General features: G+C 40.4%; 1 protein-coding gene across 2 annotated transcripts in view; it reads right to left on the bottom strand.

Moving 5' to 3' along the window:
* tnr (tenascin R (restrictin, janusin)) overlaps positions 1 to 12,488 on the bottom strand; it is a 124,995-nt gene that overhangs the window by 21,767 nt on the left and 90,740 nt on the right. The window contains exons 8-13 of one of the 2 annotated variants that reach the window (XM_079453430.1): positions 11,382 to 11,532; positions 6,602 to 6,871; positions 6,101 to 6,286; positions 3,649 to 3,738; positions 3,105 to 3,368; positions 2,232 to 2,498 (exon numbers count right to left, since the gene is read on the bottom strand). In XM_079453430.1, the coding sequence (XP_079309556.1) occupies positions 2,232 to 2,498; positions 3,105 to 3,368; positions 3,649 to 3,738; positions 6,101 to 6,286; positions 6,602 to 6,871; positions 11,382 to 11,532 (1,228 nt within the window). The remainder of the gene's footprint in view (positions 1 to 2,231; positions 2,499 to 3,104; positions 3,369 to 3,648; positions 3,739 to 6,100; positions 6,287 to 6,601; positions 6,872 to 11,381; positions 11,533 to 12,488) is intronic. The other variant, XM_079453431.1, reaches the window with a different exon arrangement.

The raw sequence follows: 12,488 nt of genomic DNA, 5'->3' as shown, positions 1-12,488 counted from the left end.
TTTTTGGCAACCGCAAATATCAGCTCGCTGACAGTTTGGCTGAATAATTTCTGACACCTCCACATTGAGACAGAGGTAATTAGGGGAGGATTACACACTGTTGAGTTAATTAAGACACAAAAGGGTAAAAAAATGTGCCGTGCAGCTGTGTGCGAGAATCATAATGAGAAAATACATCAGTTTCAGACGAGACCCTGTTTTGAGCACGCTGAAATATTACTGTGTGTCGATGCTGATAGAATGGACACAAAAGTAAAATATATATTTTTGTGCTATGGAAAACTTTAAAGTGTTAGAAGACAATACATGCTGTGAATTTAGTTTGGAGAGTTTATTTTTCAATCGGAAACTTAAAGCTACAATGTTTTTAGACTATTTTCCGTATCTGGATGTAAAGAGACTTTTAACTACTGTAGTATGGCAAAAATGTTAATAAAAACATCGCCCACTGTAGAAACTCCAGTGTGTAGTTTTTTAGGCGGGTCTATTTTTCAGAAATGTAAGATAATTTGCATAGCTATGTCTTCAGATGTGTATAAAGACCTAACGTAAAACGTTAAATTAGCTACTTTTATCTACATAGCTATTCTTCTATCTCCATGTTGTCCAGTCCCCACAGGATTTGCAGAGATGTTTTGTGATTTCTTTGGCCAAAAATGCTTAATTTTGGCAAATAGGGTTCTTCTTTAAAACTACCACATGTGAAAACATTACTCATGCATTTCCTTTGATTTAAAGGCATGCAGCAGATAGACACTGAAGGTCTGGAAACCTTGGCCGCATTAAGCTTAAGAGGCCATTTTGACCGACAGGTCAAGCCACCAATCAAAGTTCACTTCATGCCGCTTCCGGATTCTGGTTGTGGCAATGTCTCTGCGACAATGTCTATGAGTTTATGCCATGGACCTCGCATAACTTTTAAGAAATCAGCGTTCTTCATTTACATTTACATTTAGGCATTTGGCAGACGCTTTTATCCAAAGTGCCTTACATTGCATTATCCTATACAATTATACATAGGTATCTGCAATCCCCTGGGATCCAACCCACAACCTTGCGTTGTTAACGCAATACTCTTACCACTGAGCTAGAAGAAATCAAAACGTTTTGTTGTTATAGTGATTGTACGCACTTGAAAGTAGACCACTTACAGTTTCTAATATTGTCTTACATAAGTGTACACCAAAAATAATGCAGTAGTTTAAGTCTCTTTAGTTCTGATAGGAAAGAAATGATCAGAGATCACTTCTCTTCATAGATCAGAAGGCATTGTGTTGTTTCCAGGTGCATTTTTTAAAGATGCCATAGAATGGAAAACAGTTTTTTTCCTAGGCATAGATGAATAATAACGCGTCTGCTCATGGAAATGACATATCGTGAGCCTCAAGCACTATTCTTTTCTCCTTCTTATGTAAATCTTGTGCATGCAAAAAACACAATAAAAAGGCTGATCAGAACATAACACTGACTATGACGTTACAGTCGGGATGTACGCCCCCAATGTTGCATATAACCCGCCCGTATACTAGTCCAGCAGACATGGAATCCAAATCATTGGAAGTTCTACAGGTATTGTGAATAGTGTTGGGCGATGTCTACCAAATTGGCATTGGATGATGTCTACAGTGAAACCATGTGATGGACGATGACATTGTTGTCTTCTTTAAACAAGCCAGTTCTTTGGCACCTTTAAGAACGTGACACACACATTGGTGGAGCTGACTTGACTCAAAGTCAAGGTGCGTCTTCGGCCAAATTATGCGGAAAATCTGCGACAATCTTTACACTTTGCAAGTGGCCGCAAATTTTGCAGAGTTTGTTTGATTATGCATTCAATTCTGCGAGCACAAAATCCTGCAGAGATTGGTTGTTTCTACAGTAGCCCTAAATGGACAAATTGCTCTATGGAGCGTTTTTCGTAAAGACGTTTTCTCCTTCAGCAAAAAAACGAAAATGTGAGCTACCATAGTGTTTTGAAAGGTAGAGTCGAGTGGTGGAGTTTTTTGAGCAAAAAAGCTACAGATTGCACCTTTAAAAATGTCTGATTCAAGTGTACAGAAATGACTGGAAACTGGGAAAATTTGGACACCAAACAAAAACATTTTCCCATACCACTAAATGTAATTTAGGGTGGTCGGGTGTGTTTTGTTTTCCAACATTATATAAAAACACAACCTCAGACATACTGTGTCAAGGACACCCCTGAACATCACATTCATTAGCAGAAATACCTGTTGTGACTAGGCCTACGACTGGTTTCGAGGTCATATTGCCGTGCATGGTTACCAAGGTAACGGTATACCGCCTGGAGGGCAGGAGACCAGTGAGGGTGATTCTTGTTCTGGACCCGTCTAGAGCAATCTCAGAATCATCGCTGGAGTCTTGAGCGCTGTAGTTCAAGATGAATGCGTCAGCGGGCGGGGCTGGTGCACTCCATGCCACGCTGAATGAATCAGAGGTGACATCAGAGAAATAAAGCTGTGTGATAGGACGGAACCCTGAAAACGAATCACAACAACTGTATTATGAACCGTTTGCTGGTGGGATGATGAACGTTTTAAAGGAATTTCTTTAAGAAATCTTTTTTGACCTTAGATAATCCAGACAGTATGAGAATCGATGAATATTAAGAAGTGATTTGATGAAGACAGAACAGTGTGGATAAACCCAGACCACAGAAAACAAGCAAAAGATGAAAATTTGATGAAGATAAGCAGAAAATTATGAACTGTGATGAAATCATGATGATAAATATGAATGTAGTGATCTGCCATGGAAAGCAAGTGAGTAATCACAGCAAAGTTTATGAAGAATGGAAAAGTCAGAAAAAGTAGATTTTCGGTGCAGGTGCAAAAGAGTTAAAATAGACAGATGGGTAGCTGAATTTTAATGAAGCGTGATTAAATGCAGAAGTGGCTAGAAATGCAGCTGTTGGGGAAGAAAAGCTAAAGAAGGGTGGATCTTTGTTAATTCTGAAGCAAAAATAATTTCACCGCCAGCCTTGTTGCACTTAAACAACTTGATCAGTAAAGTAAAAAAGTAGATATTTAAAAAAAGATATTTTATGGTCATTGTAAACAAACAAAACAAGTATATCATCTTACCTGTAAAGGCATCAATTGTGGCGGCTGTGCTCTGCTGTCTGCCCCTCTGTGCCGCTACTGTAATAGTGTATTCTGTGCCCGGCTCCAGACCTGTCAGCGTTGTGCTGGTGATGTCCTTGGGCACCGTGAGCTCGGTCGTGACTCCAGCGGAGGAGGTGTAGGTCACCCTATAGTGGTCGATAGGTCCTTGAACCGTGCCCCACAGCAGGGCGATGGTGTTGTCTGTGGAGGCTGTGACCGTCAAATCCAGAGGGACGTCCAGACCTAAACATTAGGAATACACAGCAACTGTGTTTTATGGCTTATAATAGGAGTACAAAGATGCTTGGTTTAGCATTTGTTTTAGCATGTTTAGCAAGCTGAAACATTTGTTTGCTGTAAGGCATTATCAACATCATACATCAACTTTACTAAGACAAATTGTTAAAAATAACATTTCCACAATCTGCAGTGGAAACTTGGAGAGTGGCGGCAGCAGTATTATATTATAGTTTATTTCACCGGGATCTGATATTGCTACAGCTATAATCTTATCAGCACTTGCCTGTTCTTGCATTCATTGTTGCTGGGGTGCTTTGGCTGGCACCAAGAACAGCTGAAATTCCAATGCCATACTCGGTGCCAGGCAATAAATCTGAGAAAGAGAGAGAGGTGTATAAAAGATGAAGTGAAGTGAGGACAATACAATGTCGTCAACGAATCAGCTTCTTGGTAAAATCAGATTTGTAAAGCTCATAATTAGTGCATTGGACCTCATTAAACAATCATTCACTGAGAAAAAAAACACACCAGGAAGGAACTGAGTCAAACACCTTGATGTGTCTTTGAGGTGAGAAAATAAAAAAATCTCTTCAATGCTTAGTGTCTGAAATGTTGCTTACTGGGAGAAAATATCTGTTAATGAGGGTAAAAAATCAGTGTGCCAGCACATTTGAGCGAGAGGACAATAGAGTTGCTATGCTGTCGGCCTTCGCCAGGCTACAATCAATCTTACTAATGAATTCAGAATAGGAACATACTTTTACATACATAGTTGTACATGTGTGAAAGGTTCTGGAGGCTGTCAGTGGTAATTTCTAATTTCGGGGTCAGAATAACACTATGGTGTGGTTGACCAGTATCAGAGTAATCCAGAACTTGGACATAGTAGAACTTTAATGATATAAATTTTTTTTTAAATAAAATATATGTCAGTGCAAGATGTAAAAAATGCATCTTAATGTGGGAGTAGGCTTAAAGGGATAGTTCATCTAAAAATTGTAAATCTGTCATCATTTGAATATATTGTAATTTTTTGTTCCGAGACACCGTGACATAGGGGAGTGATCTGCAACATCGCCCCCATAGGGGGAGGTTCTGTGGCTGGCAGAACGGGTGCCTCGCCGAGCGCTGTGCACCAGGGTGGCGAGCGGTTCTATGAATTTACCTGCCTGAATTCAGGTATTCAGCTGCCCGAGGCACCGTCGCATAGGGAGAGCACCGTCACATGCCTGAAAAAGGCCTGGCACGGTGCGGAACGAGGCAGGTACCGTCCCGGTACGGCCCGGCGGTAATGTTGGGGCCGGAGCCGTGCCCGACGTCCTGGGTCTTCCTGGGCTGTCCCCATCAGGTCCACTTCCTCTTGGACGGCTGCTGTTGTTGACGGGGAGCCTGATGGACCTGCAGGATGGCCATGGCATTAAGAGCGGAAGCTGCTTAACCCGCTGCAGTTTAAGCTTTCGACACCAGTTGGGAGCCTTAGGCGGTCCAGCCATGTGGCGCCTGTCTGCGGGCACAGGTGCACCGCGACTGCATGCTCTGCCTGGGGTACATCGATGTATCCCTTAGCAGCTCCAGAGTCGAGGTAGGTCAGGGCGACTGAGAACGCATCGAAAAGGGGGCGTGCCACGTCTTCGTAAGCTCCTCATGCACCTCCGGGGAGAACAGTACTGGAGTGTGGTATGGCCTCACACCGCACCCCGAGTCCAGATACCATGAGTCCAGCAGCAAGCATTGGGGGGAGGGCGGTGCGGTGCACTGCAACCCAATATTTGCAGCGGCCCAGGCAAGCATGGCCGACATCTCTGCATCGGCTTCGTCAGTGACACGTGCACGCTGCAGTATATTTGCCTTTTAGGGAAATTTGCTCTTTTAGGCACTTATGGCTTTCCACCGAAACGCCAGAGGGGAGTCGTCCAAGAAAGCTGAGTCCAATGATCTGCGTCGTATGGTCCAGTAGGTACGGCAAGAGATAAGGTGCTTTGCTTATAAAAATTGCTCAGCAGGTTCCGGAGAACTAAAGGTGAATGAATATCCATACCAGAGTCATACCATTCGCCAATTTCATTGGCCTTTTAAAAAGTTCAATCAGAGTTTATATTTTTTCAAAATCAAACCCCATTTGTTGGTTCGACACAACGTCGAGAGACCAACAGAAAGGGAACAAAGAGTTCTCGGGCACCTTTGACTACCATTTCATTCTTCCTACTATGGTAATCAATGATGTCCCTGAACTGAAAATGACTTGCATTCTTCAAAATATCTTTCTTTGTGTTCATCGGAAAAAATGAATTTATACAGGTATGAAATAACACGAGTGCGAGTAAATGACGACGGAACTATCACTTTAAGCCACATTCCGGAAAACTGCCTCAATAGTATGTACTAACACATCTGACCACATCCCCAATGAATTTCTTTATAGACAGTTTCAGCAGTAACAACATAAACAAATGCTATGTAGCCCCAACTAAACTTCTGGTAGATCTCTACAAAGAATAAAAAACTGCTGAATAGTATTAATTTAAATGTATGCAATTGACAAACAATATAATTTGAATATAAATTCAATATAAAATAAATTGTTAAACATAAAATAAATTGTATCCAAACATATACCGTTAACTTGCATAAGAAAAAACGTTTATAAACAATCCCAATGAAAAATAAATAAATAATAAAATAAAAGAATAAAATTGATTTATGGATATTTTCAGTAGAATAAATTTTGGGTTTACCAGTGAGGGTAGTCTTTGTGGTGGCACCCTCATTTTGTGGGACGGTAACTTTGTCGTACTGGTCTCCAGCCAGTGTGCTGTACACCACCCTGTAGCTTTCTACATCCGCTTCACTATTGTCCCATTCCAGCTCCAGGCTAGTGGATGTTTTCGACAGCACTCGCAGGTTCTTGGGTGCATCAATTTCTAAAACAAATGACACAAAATGTCAGCCGGTTTGATGGCCAGGGAAAGTGATGCAAAGGCTGTACTGTAAGTTGCATTACATACAGTAAAAGCATCTGCAATATGCATTGATGTAAATGTATGGATCACTCAATCTAATTTTAAAGGGAGCTGGAAATTGAGTGTGAAGCAACATGCTGCATTTACTGTATGAAGTTATTCTATGTAAAATTATTTGTGGAAAAAAATTCTTTTAAAAATAAAGAAAAGTCTTTATCTGTTAATCTGATTCATTCTGAATTGTTATTATTGATGGTCTGAAGTGATTTATCTCACCTGTAGTAAACATTGTGAAAATGGCTCCACTTTCATTGCCATTCTGGACTCCACTAATCGATACTTCATATGTGGATCCAGGCCTCAGGACTTGAAGTGAGTACTGGCTTAGCGTCGGCTGCAAGCGAAAGGTCGTTTTCGGTCCATCTACACTCACCAGCCCGTACCGCAATATGATCTGGTCCACTTTAGCTTTGGGTGAGGTCCACTCCACGAATGCTACTGTGTCCGAGACATCTCGTACCATAAGCTGGGTTGGCCCATCGATTACTGAAGAACAGATATACGATAAGTCATGGTCAGTAATAGTAAGAATATTTGAGCAACTTTGCAATTGAATGTTTTGCTTGGATAATTAAATGATGGTATTAATAATGGACTTCACTCTTTTGTATCATTGAATGCACACGAGGGAGCGAGTATGTAATTTGCTTGAAGCCAACACAAAAGTAAGCCCTAAGCTATAGACCTGGAATGATCTTACTGACGACATAATGGCAAAAATTGACTTTATGTAGCTGCTTCTTCCCATTATTGACTGGATCATTAAAATATATTCAGGGCAACTGTGCAGGGTCAAAAATAACTTTAGTGGCAAAACCCAAAGATATTTCATATCATTTAATGAAGCGGGGCTTTGAATGGACTGAATAATGATTGTGTCTGAGACTTTAAAGGTGAAGTGGACCATTTATTCTACATTCTAAACATTTAAACTTAATTTTCCTCATAGTCCGGCCCCAAAATACCATTGGCCGTCATTCCCCGCACCAGTCCTAGAATTGAATAATGCCTTATGAGGGATTTTTTTAACAAAAACAATTCTGTATTTATATTTTTGGAAAGGCTATTTATTTACACTCAGTCCAAATAAGCCACTTTGTTGGCAGAGGCTATTTACACAAAGTCGCCAGTATCTGATTGGAATAAATACGAAAACAACCCTGTGTGTTCTGAGTTTGTCACATTATAGTATTGGTAATACAGTGCAAAGAACGAGAGAAGGCATAACATTTCCCCCTGTTGCGGTCTAGATCATTCCAAAAACCACAACATACAGAGGGAGTCGGACAACAAAAATACGATTTAAACAAACTCTAATTTATTGTGAAATAGGCCATGAAAAATAATGATATAGATCATCTAGGGAAGAAAGATTACATGTTACACATATATTTAAATAAAGTAGGGAAAAATCTATATTTCAAAGAAGAAAAACCAACAACCCGGCTCTCTATATAGAAAACCAAAGGCATACCAACACCCATGCCCAAAGTATGCCCAGTTATCAAATCGAGCCACTCAGGACTTAAGACTTAACTTTTTAGACTTAATATTATATAGACACAATATTTACTGTATCATATCTTCACAAATTTTGGATTTGCAATTATTATTAGTAAAAAACTATATTAGTGGGAACCCCAAGGCCCATTTTTTATGCCTTATGGGTGGTCCCGGAACTCCCACCCCCTTTCAATTCAGGCACGATTAAAATACTCTAACATCTAGTGCAAATCCTCCAATAGATGTGTATTTAAATAAGACACTAACTAGTTTTGTGAATGATTAACCTGCTTCGTGATTTAGGGCAACATGACCATCTGCCTAAAAACAGGTGTTGTGAAAGAAGATGAAGATCTCTTGTGCTTTTGACCTCAAAGGTTCAAGCTATCTCCGACCTCCGTCTCTTTCCGCAGGGGTGTATAAAGTGCTGCTAATTGGAACAGGTGAGGCCGTTCAAAAACGATTTAACTTTCAAAGGATGAGCTTTAACAAATTTCACTGATGACTGAATCACACTTTAAAATGGTCCCTGCTTCATTTGCATGACGCCAATCTCACTCTATTAAGAGTTTTACAACTAGACAAAACCGACCCAGCGTGAATGAGAAAATATGTGAACGTTAAGTTGAGTGCTTTCTTCAATTGATACGATGCACACCGGCACACGAGAGACTTGGTGTAGATCGCTGTTGGTTTTTCTCTAAAATTGTTGAATTTTAGCATTTAAGTACGATTACAGCGAGGCGAGTTTGTAACTCAAGGTGCTAAGCGTGTGCTTAACGAAACCCCGTTTTTTTTCCAGACCATCTCAAGGGAAAGATAAATCTTAGCGCACATGAATAATTAAACGCATTGAATTTGTCTTTCTTTATCCAATAAGGTATCTGCAGTGGACATGTGAAATATTAATGGACCGGCATGCATAATTAACGCCTCTTTAATTACGGTCGACGCTGAGACCCGTGTAAATTAATGGCATTTTCACTGCAGACACGCAATTTGAATGGTTGGGGAAAGGTTCAATTGAATCTAATCCCGCTGTCTGTAAGTGACAGAAGAGAAATTCTTGTGTGAAGTTTACATTAAGTGCATAATTGCTGGCAGACTGACCCATTCATCATGGTGACATTTTCCATTAGCAGAAGCGATCTGACACCTCCCTGCGGTTTATGCCTTCCTCTCTCGCAGCCATTGAAAGATCTGTGTTTACACCTCTCTCTCGGTGTGTGTGACTGTAACTTTCTCCGCGTGTCCTGTCAGGCGCCTTCGCAATTCTGTTTCATACTGACAACGCGCTGTCAACTAACAGTAAAATGACTGCATTCATAGCGAAGTTTGGATGTGAGCCCTCTGTTCGTCCTCACAGCGACACGATATGCATTTCAGCGAGGGACAGGGAAAACATCAACAGGACATGGCAGAAGGGTGGAGGAAATCACTGTTGAAGCCACTTCCAACTTGTCAACTCCAGCAACAAAAGAGCTTCTGGTGAGTCATCTGGCTGAGGGATCACCTGAAGGGAAAAGCACTTCGCATTGTTGTCTTTCATCTTCCTTGTACAAGGGAAGCAATGAGGGAGCTTCTATGTCTCCATTAATGATGGTTTCTGTTCTTCCACACGGAGAGCATCTACAAACACTTTCCTGTCGAATTCACTGAATTCACCCAACCATGAGCTCTGCATTCCTCTCTGTTAGTGTAAAATAAACGTCCCTCTGGTATTCTTACACTGCATTTATATTCATTACAGACCACACGGAACATAGACGAGTTTGAGAACGGAAAATAAATGAACAAATGTTATACTGAAGGCCTGGATACTGTGTAAATGTTTGATGTGTGGACATGAGGTGTCCAGTGTTGGTTTAACATCATGTTGGAACACAATGGAACATTTCCAGGCTGGTCAAATAACGGAGAATGAATTCCTCGTCCTTCGTCCTCAGAGAATGAATTACTATCCAAATGCATGTGTTTTTTAACACTCGGCAACATCAATCTTTAAAATATGCATGTAAAATAAAGGCACTACAAAAGGTTTGGTATAGCGATGCCACAGATTCAGTTTCTTTTAAGAACCATTTCTATCTTACTTTTCCATAACTTTCCACTACAAAGTATGTTTTGTAAAACGGAAATTTTCTACAGATGATAAAGGTTCTTTATCGAGCCATACAGCTTTAGAAATCGCATTGCGAGTGTTTTACAAGTTTCGAAGATAAGCAGCTTTATAAAGGAAAGCTTATGCATTTAAGGGGATATTTGGGTGGTTTTATGGTTTGCTACCTTAACTTTCGGATTTCTCCATTTGTCACCCAACACAGGGTTCAAATAACCCAACGTTTGTAGAGTGTAGGGTTTTTCAAACAGTCAGTAGGACTTTGCTAGGAATATAGAATTTTGAGCGTGGATAAGAAACACATACTGGCAAAATGTACAACTCAAATCCACTGTAATGTTATGTACACACGGCACGATTTTAGCCCCCATTCCATTTGCCAACAGATTTGTAAAAATTGCAGAAAAATGCCTGAAATCAAAAGAAATTGGTGCTTATTCTTGTGTGCGACAATCACACGGTGTGCATTATCAAAGACACAATCTGAGACAATCGCTGATGTGGCACAGACGCTTGTGAGATATTTAGCATGCTAAATAAATATTTGGACCTGTGTGAAATATTTTTACTGAAAATTACACTTCCAATGACCTACAGTCATTGAAAGCGCAAATAATGGACCAGGGGAAAGGTCTGCCGAACACATCTCTCTGCAGAAAATGCAGAAAATCATTGCTGTCTGTGTCACCGCAACCGCTGAACACTCCATATTCTTTTTTCCTTTTCAGCGCACATACAAATGAAGATATTTATCGTCTCACGTGTTTTCTTACGTTATTTCTTGTTTTACTTCCCACTATACTAATATTGAATTATTATAAAAAAACTGTGGTTATCGATATTGCATTAACGTCACAGATACTATAATATCGTTAACTGTTAAAACTTTGCTTTAAGAGCCAAACTCTCTTTCTCTTTGCCTCCCAACATTGTTTTTTTTAGAGTGATTTAGTGACCAAATAAAGGACAAAAACACAATAAGAGATGAATTAACATTTTGTTTTGAGATAAGATATTGATGATTAGATATTTTGACGATATGATATTGTGAATTCTTTTGGCCACCATTATCATGTATTGAAAATCTATTGTCGTGACAGTCCAACTTCCAGAATGTTACGTAGTACAACATGGTAAATGGCCTTGACAGACTTGAGAAGTGTGTAATATCTGACCCCCTGTGTTTGTTTCGTCATGTAATGTGTGCAAAACTGCAACTAAATGGTAGACAGTCTCAGATAGTCATGAAGCGTAAGAAGAACATTGGCCCGACAACGTCGAAATTTGTGCATTGTGTCCCAAATAGATAACCACAAATCCCAAAAGATAAAAGCGCCTTGCAAAAACTTACAAATAAGTCAGAACCATGCTTACCTGTGAGAACAGTTGCAGTAAAAGGTTGGCTCCTGCCCTGGTCTTTCAATGCCACCAGATTGACGGTGTATTCCTCCCCAGGCTTCAGTCCTGTTTGGTGGAAGGATGTGATGGTGCTGGGTAGTTGTGCTGTCATCCCTCCATCATTGTCCTGTAACGTACACACAGTATAGTACATACACATGCGAATATATCAATCTTCATAATACCGAACGCCTTCATGCACGCACGCAGGCACGGATCTACAAACAGCGTTTAGCCTATATCAACAGAGATTGTTTTCAGCGGGCAGTCGACTGTGTGAAAAAGAAGCTGTTGGAATTTCTGCGTAGATGCATTTTGCCAGATGTTTGATGCATTAAATCAGTCGAGTCTTGTTTTCTTTCCCGGTCGGCTTAGCAGAGCTTTGTGAGTATGATGGGCAGCCCAAGAGACATCACCTGACCTTCTCTTGAATGCTTATGAAATCAAGCAACATTGAGTATAGAGGTAAGCTCAATTTCTGGCTCTTCTAAAAAGCCTCTTTGTGCTTTTTTCTTTTGTTCTTTCCCATCGACTCACTTGTCCCTGCCATCACATCCATTACGATATTGTAAAGAATCGAAATGGCACTTCTGCTTTTTGGTATTAAATCCACAGAGGCTAAGACTTCCACTTCTAATATGATTTCCCCAGTGGCATGGCGAGGTTTGCTCTCGTACTCCGTGCTCTTAGCAGGCCCTCTCAACCAGGGAAGACTGAAGTGCGCGATGACCTCACCGCCCCTTCTTTTTTACATTCTGGATTTGTTTACAAAGTATTTATGAAAATCGCTAACCATATAAAGCTTTCGTATCCTGGGCACAAGTGTGCCGAAGAGCTAGTTGAAGAGCGCTTAGAAACAAAATGTATGTCGAAACACTTCTACTTGTAAAGGGATAGTTCATCCTAAAATAAAAATATGGAATCTACTGTACACAAAGGAGATATTTTGAGAAATGTCAGTGGTTTTGTTTCCATGGAAGTCAATGGGGGGCAGTGTTGTTGGGTTACCAACATTCTTCAAAATATCATACAGATGACATGGGGCTGAATAAACAATGAAAGATTTTTCAGTTTGGGGTGAAC

This window comes from Barbatula barbatula (genome assembly GCF_947034865.1).
Source record: "Barbatula barbatula genome assembly, chromosome: 3".
Classification (NCBI taxonomy): Eukaryota; Metazoa; Chordata; class Actinopteri; order Cypriniformes; family Nemacheilidae; genus Barbatula; species Barbatula barbatula.
The sequence above is the reverse complement of the archived record's forward strand: the minus strand, read 5'-3'. Positions and strand labels throughout refer to the sequence as shown.